At 37.6% G+C, this 13,842-nt stretch overlaps 1 protein-coding gene across 1 annotated transcript in view; it reads right to left on the bottom strand.

Annotated features, from left to right (window-relative positions):
- LOC120858921 (solute carrier organic anion transporter family member 1B3-like) overlaps window positions 1–13,368 on the bottom strand; it is an 81,394-nt gene extending 68,026 nt beyond the window's left edge. Inside the window, exons 1-2 of the mRNA XM_040235302.1 lie at window positions 13,267–13,368; window positions 10,094–10,245 (exon numbers count right to left, since the gene is read on the bottom strand). Of these exons, the coding sequence (XP_040091236.1) occupies window positions 10,094–10,183 (90 nt within the window). The 5' untranslated portion in view covers window positions 10,184–10,245; window positions 13,267–13,368. The remainder of the gene's footprint in view (window positions 1–10,093; window positions 10,246–13,266) is intronic.
- Window positions 13,369–13,842: the final 474 nt, after the last annotated feature.

Genomic DNA, 13,842 nt, shown 5'->3' with positions numbered 1-13,842 from the left:
TGTTCAAGCTGGTTTTAGAAAAGGCAGAGGAACCAGAGATCAAATTGCCAACATCCCCTGGATCATCAAAAAAGCTAGAGAGTTTCAGAAAAGCATTTACTTCTGGTTTATTGACTAGTCAAAGCCTTTGACTGTGTGGATAATACCAAACAGTGGAAAATTCTTCAAGAGATGGGAATACCAGACCACCTTACCTGCCTCCTGAGACATCTGTATGCAGGTCAGGAAGCAACAGTTAGAACTGGACATGGAACAACAGGCTGGTTCCAAATAGGGAAAAGAGTACATCAAGGCTGTATATTGTCACCCTGACTACCTTATATGCAGAGTATATCATGCAAAATGCCAGGCTGAATCAAGCACAAGCTGGAATCAAGATTGCCGGGAGAAATATCAATAACCTCAGATATGCAGATGACACCACCATTATGGCAGAAAGTGAAGAGGAACTCAAAAGCCTCTTGATGAAAGTGAAAGAGGAGAGTGAAAAAGTTGGCTTAAAACTCAATATTCAGAAAACTAAGATCACAGCATCTGGTCCCATCACTTCATGGCAAATAGACGGGGAAACAATAGAAACAATGACAGACTTTACTTTCTTGGGCTCCAAAATCACTACAGATGGTGACTGTAGCCATGAAATTAAAAGACACTTGCTCCTTGGAAGAAAAGCAATGACCATACTAGACAGCATATTAAAAAGCAAAGACATTACCCTGCTGTCAAAGGTCCATCTAGTCAAGGCTATGGTTTTTCTAGCAGTCATGTATGGATGTGAGAACTGGACTATAAAGAAAGCTGAGTACCAAAGAAATGATGCTTTTGAACTGTGGTCCTGGAGAAGACTCTTGAGAGTCCCTTGTACTGCCAGGAGATCCAACCAGTCAATCCTCAAGGAAATCAGTCCTGAATATTCATTGGAAGGACTGATGCTGAAGCTGAAACTCCAATACTTTGGCCACCTGATGTGAAGAACTGACAGCTTGGAAAAGACTCTGATGCTGGGAAAGAATGAAAGCAGAAGGAGAAGGGTACGCCAGAGGATGAGATGGTTGGATGGCGTCACTGACTCAATGGACATGAGCTTGAGCAAGCTTTGGGAGTTGCTGATGGACAGGGAAGCCTGGTGTGCTGCAGTCCATGGGGTCATGAAGAGTTGGACATGACTGAGCGACTGAACTGAACTGAAGGCACAGTATAATTAAAATAAAAAGAAAGACAGAGAACTTTTTAAAATCAAGAGCAAAGAAACTTGTGATAGAAAGAGGAACCCCCAGAAGACTAAGAGCAAGTTTTTCATCATAAACCTTATAGGTCAGGAGAAATGGAATGATATGTTAACTCAGAAAAAAGCAAAAACAAACCATATTATCCAAGAATACTATACTGAGCAAAAGAAACCTTCCAAATGAAAGAGAGGTAAAGACTCTCCCAGACAAACTAAAGCTGAAGGAGATCATCAACACCAGACTTCCCTTATAAGAAACACTAAAGGGAGTTCTTCAAGTTGAAATAAAAGAATATTAGACAGCAACATGATAGCAGAAGAAAGCACAAAACTTGTTAGTAAGGTAGACATAGAGACAAATACAAAATACTGTATTACTATAATAGTAGTGGGCAAATCAGTTTTGATTCTAGTATAAAAGATTAATGACAATAATATTTTAAAATTATTATACAAATATTTTAAAATTTAGACAGCATATGTAGATGTTAAATGTGATAATAGTAATGTAAAGTATATGAAACAGGAGAATTTAATATGTAGAGCTTTTTTGCTATCAAATTTGTTATCAGCTTTATAACTGTCATAATTATAGATATGGAACCATAAAAGACCCTAATTTGCCAAGGTAGTCTTGAGGAAAAAAGATCAAAGCTGAATGTGTCACTCTCCAGATTTCAGACAACTGTACAAAGATACAGTAACCAAAACAACCTGGTACTACCACAAAAAACAGATATACACATCAACAGAACAGAATAGAGAGCCTAGGAAAAAAAACTCACATACCTATGGTCAATTAATATACAGTAAAGGATGTAAGAATATACAATGGAAAAAAGACAAATCTCTCAACAAGTGGTGTTGGAAAAAATGTACAGTTACATGTAAGACAATGAAATGAGTACATTTCCTCACATTGCTACTGCTAAGTCACTTCAGTCGTGTCCGACTCTGTGCGACCCCATGGAGGGCAGTCCACCAGGCTCCCCTGTCTCTGGGATTCTCCAGGCAAGAACACTGGAGTGGGCTGCAATTTCCTTCTCCAATGCATGAAAGTGAAAAGTCAAAGTGAAGTCGCTCAGTCATGTTTGACCCTCAGCGACCCCATGGATATATATATATATATTTATATTTAGGTATAACTCAATATGGATATATAGATATATATTCACACAGCTCAATATGGAATAAAAAGGTGAATAAAGACCTGAAACCATAAGACATCTAGCAGAGAACATAGGCAGAACAGTGTTTAACATAAATTGCAACAATAATTTTTCTGGATCTGTCTCCTAAGCTAAAAAAATTCAAGCAAAAATAAACAAATGAGATCTAATTAAACCTAAAAGTCTTTGCACATCAAAGGAAACCATGGATAAAAAGAAAAGGTAGTCTATAGGATTTGAAAATAATATGACTGGCAATATGGTGTTAATACCTAAAATACATAAATAGCCCATACAACTCAATATTTAAAAAATAATAATTAAATAATTGGCAGAAGATCTGAATAGACATTGTCCAAAGAAGACATACAAATGGCCAACAGACACATGAGCACATACTCATCATCACTAACAGATAAATGCACATCAAAACAACAAGCGTAAGATATAACCTCACAGTTGTCAGAATGGCTATCATCAAAACAACTACAAATAATAAGTGTTGGTGATGATGTAGAGAAAAGAGAGCACTTGTACGCTGTTGATGGGAATGTAAATTGGTGCAGACACTTACAGTATGGAGGTTCCTAAAAAAACTAAAAATAGACCTAATATATGATCCAGCAATTCCACTCCTGAGGATATGTCTAGAAAAATCAAAGACACTAATTTAAAAAGATATATGCACCCCAATGTTTATAGTAGGACTATTACTCAGCTATAAAAAAGAATGAAAATCTCCCATTTATAGCGATATGAATGGACCTAGAAAATATGATTTGATAAAAAACAAATATTGTATGATATCACTTACATGTGGGATCTAAAAATTAATACAAACAAAGGCTTTTCTGTATAGCAAAACAGGAAAAGACACAGATACAGAAAAAAAACTAGTGGTTTCCAGTGGTGAAGGGGAAAAGAGGAAGCACAATCAGGGGTATGAAATTAGGAGATGCCAACAGCTGAAACAGATAAGCACTGTCTTCCCTGCTGGCTCAGACGATAAAGAATTTGCCTGCAATGTAGGAGACCTGGTTTCAATCCCTGGGTCAGGAAGATCCCCTGGAGAAGGGAATGGTGACCCACTCCAGTATTCTTGCCTGGAGAATTCCATGGACAGAGGAGCCTGGTGGGCTACAGTCCATGGGATTGCAAAGAGTCAGACATGACTGAGTGACTAAACACTTTCACTTTCAAGGACATAAGATATAGTACAGGGAATTATATCCATTATCTTGTAATAAGTTCTAGTGTAGTATAGTCTGTCAAAATACTGATTTTCTATGCTATACACCTGAAACTAATATAATATTGTGAGTCAGCTACACTTCAATTAAAAAAATAAAAATTAAAAGGAAGCAAGACTCAACTATTCGGTATGTATAAGACTCTCAGTTTCTCACTTTAGAACTAAAGACATACAAAGACTGAAAGTGAAGTGACAGGAAAAGATTTTCCAAGAAGTAGGTAACCAAAAGTGGTTGTACTTACTTCAGACAAAATAGATTTTAAGTAAAAATGTCACAAGAGACAAAAGAAGACATTAATATTAAAAATGAGTCAATTGACCAGGAAGATTTAATAAATATCTCTATCTTTCTATCCCCAACATCAGAGTACCTAAATATATAAACACTGAATGGAGAAATAAACAGCAATACAATAATAGTAGAAATTTGAATACCTCATTTTAAATAGTAAATAGAAATAATAAAGAAATGGATAACTTGAAGAACATTATAGACCAAACTGACCTAAAAGATATACATAAAACATCCCACCCAACACTAGCAAAATACATATTACTTTCAAGTGTACAAATATCTTTGCATGTTTCACCACAAAATAAATTTTAACAAATCTAAGAAGATTGATCTCATCCCAAGTATCTTTTCTATCCACAATGGAATGAAACTAGAAATAAATAGCAGGGTAAAAACTGGAGAATTCACAAATACATGAAAATTTGCAACACCCTTTTGAAAAACAGTAGATCAAGGAATGCTAAAAAGAATTTAGAAAATACCTCAAGACAAGCAAAACTGAAATCACAACATACCACAACATATGGGATGTACATATACAGTACTAAGAAGGAATTTCATAGTGATTAGTGCCTATATAGAAAAGGAAGAAAAATCTCAAATCAGCCACCCAGCTTTACATTTCAGTGTGCTGGAGGGACAATGATTGGATTCTCACATGCACAACAAAGTGATGACAACCTGGCCAAAGCACGTATAGTTGCCTGCATGGTCTGATGCAGCATATTTGGAGAGGAGCTTTGAGTTAGCAAGATGGCCTCTTGTATAAAGCATGTTAATTGCTGTCCAATAATAAAGCTCAGAGAAGCAATAAAAATAATGGTAGCTAGCTACTAATAGTACTATACACCAGATGTTGTTCTACTGTTGTACTTCCATTAGTGGATTTATTTCTTAGCATAATTATGCCAGGAGCCAGCACGGGAAATCCCACCCATGACAAGGTCATGCAGGACTCGAGGGAATCCCTGGGCCATCCGACCCATGACAAGGTCATGTGGAAGAGTCCTGATTAGCAAGGCCTCAGGACTCAATGGACCCCCTAGACCTGCTCGAGCATCTACCCCTGAACCAGAAACTGTCTGTCTTACTATTTTATGTCTTTCACCAGGTCTTTTGACATTAGCAAGGGGCTGTCTCTGACAAAAAGAGTTAACTTAGGGCTCTAGTTGATAAATCTCCTGGGCATGAAAGGAGTGTTTCAAACCCTCTGTTAGCATTCTAGCTTACATGGCAGCTTTATCCAGACTCTTGCAACATTGTTGAGCCTATGCTTACTGCCAAGTTCTCACATCCCTTATCCATTGTGTTCCTGGAAGTGCATATAGTCAGGATGTAGAAAAAACAAGTAATGATGTTGCCTTAGCCTTAGCAACATCAGACTTTGAGTTAATAAGTTCTTTCTTTGCTGTAACCCGCTGAATCTTTGCTCCATAAAAATGTAACTCTGTACTTGAGGGTGACGCAGGCTAAGAATTTAAGAAGAAACACTTTAAGGGAAAATCATTGTTCTGGTTTTCTGGCTGACCAACCTTTATCAAAAGGAGGTCATGGAATATCAACAGGCCTCCAGAATAAAAGATGACGTACAAAAAATAACTTTTGCAGGAAGGAACCTGATATAGATAAAAGTTATTACTGATGGAATGTTGAGTTGACTCTGCATTTTTTCACCTTACTGTATGTATAACTCAGGGTATAAAATCCCCGAGAAGAATAAAGTAAATGGGCCTCGCTCACCAAAGAAGCTTGGTCACCCTGTGTCTCGTTCCTTATCTCTTTATCTATCTTTCTTCATTCGCTGACATCGTCCATCCTGAGGATATCCCTGGACTCTGCTGAGGCTGGACCCCGGCATAATTCAGATGCTATTATTTCCCTTTCACAGATGAAAAATCATAGATGCAGAGAGGGTAAATGACTTCCTCTAAGGAAAGAATTATATTTACAGGTTTTGGAGATGAGGACCTGGGCATCTTTGCATGCCATTACTCTGTCTAACTATGAATATATTAGGTAACATGGTAAGGGGATATTAAGTTTGCAAATGGAGTTAAGGTTGCTAATCAGATGACCTTGAAGAGATTGTCATATGTTGTCTTTGTTAACTCAGTATAATCCCAAGCATCCTTTAAGCATGGATGAGAGATCAGGAAATTCGACAACAACGTGATACAATGTAACTTGATTGACCATCACTAGCTTTGTATATGGAAGAGAGTTATTAGTCAAGAACTTTGGACAGTTTCTAGAAACTGGAAAAGACAAGGAAATTAACTTTTTTCTAGAGTCTCCAGAAAGGAACACAACCCTACCAAAACCTTGGTTTTAGCCCAGTGAGACCTATTTCAGACTTCTTGACTTCAGAGTGGTATGATTATTATACAGCTGTAATAAATTTGTGTTGTTTTATTCCATTAAGGACATAGATATGCACACACACCTATACATATGTGTACATTTGCATGTCAATGTCAAGTGGTGATAAATGCTATGAAAAAATCAGTTTGGTTGAAGAGTTATGGATAGGAACTGCTATCCATATATATGGGTGATATATGGTATATATATATATATATATATATATATATATATACCACTGTTTATATGGGGTGGTCAGGGATGAGGTAATATTTAAACAGAGATTTGAGTGAGATGAAAGTGCAAGATATGGGAGTAGAACATTTCAGATGAGGAAACAGTAAGTACAAGTTTCTCCAAGTCAGAATTGCACTGTGCATCTTGAGAAATAGCAATAGGACAGAGGCAATGAGCCAGAGGAAAATGGTGGGAGAGTGATTCTGTCGGTGGATAAAAATGGGATAGTTATCCTAATGATTTCTGGAAAAGGAACAGGAATGAAGGTGGACTGAGACAACTTTTACTTTTGCCCTGTTATTTATATTTTTTGATGATGATGCATTACTTTTATATTTTTAAAGAATTTTCACTATAACACAGCAGTACAAGAAATCTGAAGCACAGAAACAAGTATAAAGATGAGCAGTGTACTGGTAGGGTTTTCATAACTTACTTGGTTCTGCTCAAAAATTGAGGGAAAGGGGTAAGAAAGAATCAAACCATGCTGTTGTTATTCAAGATTATCTGCTATCTATTTGCACTTTTACACACTCTACATGCTGAGTCTACATACACTCCTCAGAAACAACATGTACGTTTGTATGTGTGTGGGCACATATGTTTGCTTGAATTATTTGGTATGAAGGGGAATATTTGGAAGTATAGAATGACAAAGATTATTTAAAAATCCATTTATAAATCCATATTTACAGAACATCTTACAGATACTAATATTATGGAAACTCACTTATACTTTAGCAACATGGAGTACAGTTGAGATCATGGGATTTCAGGCTGCCTGAGTTCAGACCTTGGGTCCCCCACTTAGCAGCTTAGGGACCTAGAGAAGGTCATTCAACCTCCTAAAGTTTTTTTTCCCCCCATATGAAAAGGGAGATAATAGCAAAGATAATAGCACAGATAATAGACTGACTAAATTGTGATAATTAATACACCCACTAGTAGAACTAAAACAGGCTTCCCTGGTGGCTCCATGATAACAAATCCGCCTGCAGTGCAGGAGATGCTGGTTCAATCCCTGGGTTGGGAAGATCCCCTGGAGGAGGGCGTGGCAACCCACTCCAATATTCTTGCCTGGAGAGTTCCATGGATAGAGGAACCTGGCAGTCTACAGTCACAAAGAGTCTAGGGTCACAAAGAGTCAGATACAATTGAAGCAACTGAGTACACAGGCACGCAGAACTGAAACACTAGAACAGGGCTTCCCTGGTGGTACAGCGGATAAGAATCCTGCCAGGGCAGGGCTCACAGGTTCAGTCCCTGGTCTGGGAATGTTCCGCATGCCATGGAGCAACTAAGCCCATGCACCACAGCTACTGAAGCCCATACACCTAGAGCTCTGCAACAAGGGAAGTCACCACATTGAGAAGCTCCATCTGCCATAACTAGAGAAAGCCTGCACAGCCAGTGTTTGGTTCAGTTCAGTCGCTCAGTTGTGTTTGACTCTTTGCAACCCCAAGGACTGCAGCACACCAGGCTTCCCTATCCATCACCAACTCCCGGAGTTTACTCAAACTCATGTCCATTGAGTTGGTGATGCTATCCAACCATCTCATTCTCTGTCGTCCCCTTTTCCCACCATCAATCTTTCCCAGCATCAGGGTCTTTTCCAATGAGTCAGTTCTTCGCATCAGGTGGCCAAAGTACTGGAGCTTCAGCTTCAGCATCAGTCCTCCGTGAATATTCAGACTGATTTCCTTTATGATGGACTGGTTGGATCATTATACATCCAGTGTAACCAAAATAAAAACAAAAAATAACACACTGGAATAGTGTCTTGCATAACAGTAAGTGCTCAATATACTCTTATTGTAATTGTTTCTCTGGTCTTTATTATTGGACTTCAATTAACATACTTAATACACACGGATGACTTGCTAACTTGAAACTTTTCTACAAATATGCTTCAAGAGACTACACAGGCAACTTTATTTGCTTTAGCTAGTTTGTCGTCATCTTGAATACATGTGCAAATGAAATCACTGTAACTGCCCATGTTTAAAAGGAAAATAATCCAGCACATCATACTGACATCAACAGACAATAGAACTGTTCCAAATGCATTAGCCAGTAGCTTCTCCTGGTGACTGCTTCTTGGCTTAAATATTACTTAAATATTTCATCAGAATAGACTTTACCAGTAATCTCTGAAAAACAAACAGACCTTATGTTCCCTGGACAAAGTTAAAAAAGACCTTATATAACACTATTGCAATTGAGTTTAATCTCTGGTCTTTATTCAACCAGATAAAGCTATAAATTTGAGGAAAACATTTTAAATAATGATCAGCATCAGCTCTGGTTGAGTTTTTTATTTCTTCTAGTCTTCTCTGCATGTGTGTGTGCTCAGTCGTGTCTGACTCTGCGACACCTGGACCATAGCCTAATAGGCTCCTCTCTCATGTGATTCTCTAGACAGGAATACTGGAGTGGGTTGCCATGCTCTCCTCCAGGGAATCTTCCTGACCCAGGGGTCAAACCCTCATCTCTTATTATGTCTCCTACATTGGCAGGCAGGTTCTGTATTACCACTAGCATAACCTGGGAAGCCCTATGGGGGTTTAAAGGCTCTATTACCATATATAAAATAGACAGCCAACGGGAATTTGCTGTATGGCTCAGGAAACTCAAACAGGGGCTCTGTCTCAACCTAGAGGGGTGAGGTGGGGAGGGAGATGGGAGGGAAGTTCAAAAGGGAGGGGATATGTATACCTATGACTGATTCATTTTGAAGTTTGACAGAAAACAACAAAATTCTGTAAAGCAATTATTCTTCATTAAAAAAATAAATCAAACAAAGGCTTTGATTCAAGAGTTTTCCATTTACAGTCTAGATGGCTTCATGCAAACTTCTCAGTTTCCATTTGTCTTAGTTCTCTTAATACTGTGCTCAAGGATTGCTTTTCCCTGTCTGTGAAAATCCCAATACAGCCTATATCATTCAGTGTTTCACGGTTTTATGACAAAAGCAAGAGACAGGATTACCACTTTTAACCATTGCATATGGAAAAATTGACTATCCCAAGTCATCAGGCTTTGGGGCCATGTCTTTTAGTTATAACAGATCTCTTTTTCATCAGACTATATTATTTAAATTAATAGAATAAAAATGCTATTTTCTTTTTTTAAAATTAAATAGGTCAAGACCACAAAGTGATTCACAAGACTGATAAATCTTCTCTGTCAATAGGTCAAATATAAGATTTTTTAAAAAAGCGTATTATCCATTATACAAAGACTACTTTTATTTGAATCATATTTTTTGTAAGTACCTTTTGTTCCATCAAGAATGAAGAGAGGATACCAAAATCTTTCTAAATTTTCAACATTAATAAATTCTAAGCCAAAAACGTCACCAAAGAAATACTTTTTCTGATTGAAAGACTGACGTATACCAAGATAAGTATCATTCTATATTTTAATGTATGCTTCTTTCAAAAACTCTAATTTGAAATATAAATGTTCTTTTAAAAAGACTGGCTGCCTTTTCTTGAAATAAAAATTCCCCCTTTACTTATTTTAGTTTGAAAATATAAAACTCATTCCACCTTGAATCCATTGCAGCAGTTTCTAGTTTTCCTTTTCTCAGAAGGTTGTGCCTCTGCTGTCTTATCCGAATGATGATTTTGGTCCATCATTGAACTGCATATATCATGTGAATGTTTCCAGTTGCTGTTGATGTTTAGTTCAAAATGATCACCTTTTGAGAGAGAAAAAGTATGTTTTATTTCACATTAACAATTCAGAAATGAGAAAAACCTCAAGGTCAACATCCATCAATCAATAATTCCACAAATATTCATGTAGGATTTATTATGTCCTGATGAGGCAGAAATTGCTAGACAGTCTAAAACTCTGAGACCTTGGTTCCTTTTAATTTCTTTTTTCTTTTTTTCTCTTCCCAAGTAAGCATCTCACTCTTTGTTCCAATTACCGCGCATCAGAGGAATAGCTCCCTAGTGTGGAGGGTCATCGGAGAAGGTGATGGCACCCCACTCCAGTACTCTTGCCTGGTAAATTCCATGGACAGAGAAGCCTGGTAGGTTGCGGTCCATGGGGTCTCGAAGAGTCGGACACGACTGAGCGACTTCACTTTCACTTTTCACTTTCATGCATTGGAGAAGGAAATGGCAACCCGCTCCAGTGTTCTTGCCTGGAGAATCCCAGGGACGGGGGAGCCTGGTGGGCTGTCGTCTATGGGGTCACACAGAGTCAGACACGACTGAAGTGACTTAGCAGCAGCAGCTGGAGGGTCATAAAACATTCAGACCAAGGATAAGACAATCATTACCTGCTGTCCAGTTTATTAAGGGGGAAAACCCCCCAAAACTTCAAGAAGATCATTAGCTCTTAAACATACCTTTGGTTCCTAAATAATGATCTGGGGTCTTAAGAAAGGGTTGAGGGATGGCATCACAATGTCTAGAGAAACTGAGAAATGAAGGATCCAAAAAAGCCATAAAAATGACAATCTGGACTTTGCGATACTCAAACTGATTGGTCAAAAATGATGTATATTAAAGTCACCAGCCAACCAAAGATATACAGTTTGATACTAGTAAAGACATAAAACTGCTGTAATCCCTGCCTTCTGGGGGCTCTTCACCTCCTCTCAGTGTCTATGCTGTGAGCTTTGTATCTCTACCCTTTAAGATAAACTTTGCCTGTTTGAGTGTTTGCAAGTTTGCAGATTTCATTCTTCGGCTCCATGAACAGAGCTCGGGTTTCACGTTTCACTGAGCACTGAAACACAAAATGAAGGGGAAACACACACACACACACAAATTTCTAGTTTTAGTGAGATTATAATTTAGGAAGATAAATTTATAGAGGGAAACTTGAATTAACAAATAAGGTAACAGAGTCACACACTAGATTAGATTAAATAAATTATTAGCAATATCTATTAGAAATAAAATTGGGGGATTTTCCTGATGGTACAGTGGATAGGAATCTGCCTGCCACTGCAGAGGACATGGGATCGATCCCTGGTCCAGGAAGAGTCCACATGCCACAGAGGAACTAAGCCCACACCACAACTATTGAGCCTGTATGTTCTAGAGCCCTCGAGCTGCAACTACTGAGCCCCTAGGAAGAGTAATCCCTACTTACCACTACTAGAGAAAATCTGTTCACAGCACAACCAAATAAATAAATAAATATTTTTTTAAAAGAGAAAGAAAATTTTGTTACGTTTTCTGCATATCAACATTACAAGATCTAGGAAGACAAACATGTTTAATTCATCTTTGCGTACTCAGTTGTGTCCGACTCTTCACAACCCTGTAGATTGCAGCCCACCAGGCTCCTCTGTCCATGGAATTGTCTGTGAAGAATACTGGCGTGGGTTGCCATTTCCTTCTCCAGGGGATCTTCCCAATCCAGGGATCAAACCCATATCTCTTGCCTCTCCTGCACTGGCAGGCAGATTCTTTACCACTGAGCCACCTGAGAAGCCCTTAATTCATCTTTATGTCTTTACAAAGTGTCAAACACTGCCTTCCACACAGTAAACAGTCAAAATGAGCAGAAAAAACAATGTAATGAATTATAATTAGAATGGCCTAAAAAGGTTTCATAGAGAAAATACCTCTGGAACCAAGCTCAAAAAGCAGGTAGAGTTTGGACTTGTTAAAAAGAGCTTAGTGTACTCTAAGTACCTCTCAGAGAGACTATGGTCATGCCTGACCTCACCATAACCACAATTCCACTTTATTTTAATTAATTAAACAGAATCATTCCTTTTCTTTGTATTTCTACTACTTTCCCAGACAGACTACTTGTTGTCACCTCTCTCCTACATATTGGGAAAAATATCCAGATAAAAAGTTGGAAAAGTAGGCACTTTTACCTTATTTCTGGAAAAAGATTAAATTGTAATAACTCCCTAAAATTAATTAAAAGAGTGGAATATCAATTCAGAGTTGACTCTAAACATCATGACATTTTAGCCTGACCTGTACTGGTGGTACTGAGAGGGGGGAGCGGTGGAAGGGAAAACAGCATTCACTAACTTCTTAGATCTTTTACAAGTCTGTAAATAACTTAATAATTTTTAATTAAATAACCTTAACAATAGTTAGGCTAGCCATCTTCCTGAATTGGAGAAAGAACTGATATTTTTGAGTCTATAGCTTGTGCCAGGAACTGAGCTGAGCAGAATTTTTTCTCATTGAATCAGAGATAAAAGAATCTTGAAGACCTATTTCCTCCCCTTGAGTCAAACTTGACTTGAAACAAGTAACATCGAGGTGGGTAAGTAGTTTTGAGGCACATCTCATTTCTCAATGCTTGCCAGCTAACACTTCAACCCACATTATCCAGTTGGAATCAAAGAAATTAAGAGTAAGTTTAATAATTATATATAGTCAGTGATAATAATTGCCTTGGAACATGTTTTGAGAAGATAATTGGGGGTTCATTTTTTCAGACTTGAAGTTCCACTTGGATAGTAAGTAATAGGAATGGAATTTCAGACTTTATTGTTAAATTATCAGTGTCTGATTTCCTGTCTTTTATTTTCAAAAACACAAGCCTGAGGCTCAGCTACCTCTAGAAGATAGGTTTTAAGGGCTTAGACTATAAGCATGTAGAAGACACACAGCATAAAGTGTGTAATATTTATCATGTCCATAAAAACAATTTTTATCCTTGAAAGTTGTGGAAGTTTCTCACATAAGAGAAACACTGAAGTTTGAGAATTTCAAAGGTTCTTTCTTACCTGGACTTAGGATCCCACAGCAACAACCACAGGTCTAGCCCTTTATCTGTTGTCAGAGTCTCTTGCTAAATAGTTAGCTGGGTTATTTCTTTTTTCAGTCCAATGATGATTAACTATCTTATTAGGTCATTGTCCTAGGCAAATAGAAGAAAACTGACCACTTATTATAAGAATCTCCACTGCACACTTATATTTTAAAAATTGTGTTAATAATATCTCAGAACTTACAAAATATTTGTATATAAAAGTTCAAAAATTAAGCTTTATTTCTGAGAATAATTTATATTTTCTTACTCAGTTTGCATATTTTTCTTTAAAAATACAAATACAACAGATTATTAAAACTCTTCCATATAAAGAAGACTACAAGGCAATTTTTAAAACTTGTCTATGGATTGCTTTAATATTCAAAGGATCAAATACACTATTTTGTTTGATTCTTTTTGTTGTGAAAGTTGCTCAGTTGTTTCCAACTATCTGCAGCCTCATGGACTGTAGCCTGCCAGGCTCCTCTGTTCATGGAATTCTCCAGGCAAGACTACTGGAGTGAGTTGCCATTCCCTTCTCCAGGGTATG

This window comes from Oryx dammah, unplaced genomic scaffold, assembly GCF_014754425.2.
Source record: "Oryx dammah isolate SB20612 unplaced genomic scaffold, SCBI_Odam_1.1 HiC_scaffold_29, whole genome shotgun sequence".
Taxonomy (NCBI): domain Eukaryota; kingdom Metazoa; phylum Chordata; class Mammalia; order Artiodactyla; family Bovidae; genus Oryx; species Oryx dammah.
This window is presented reverse-complemented; position numbering and strand designations above follow the sequence as displayed.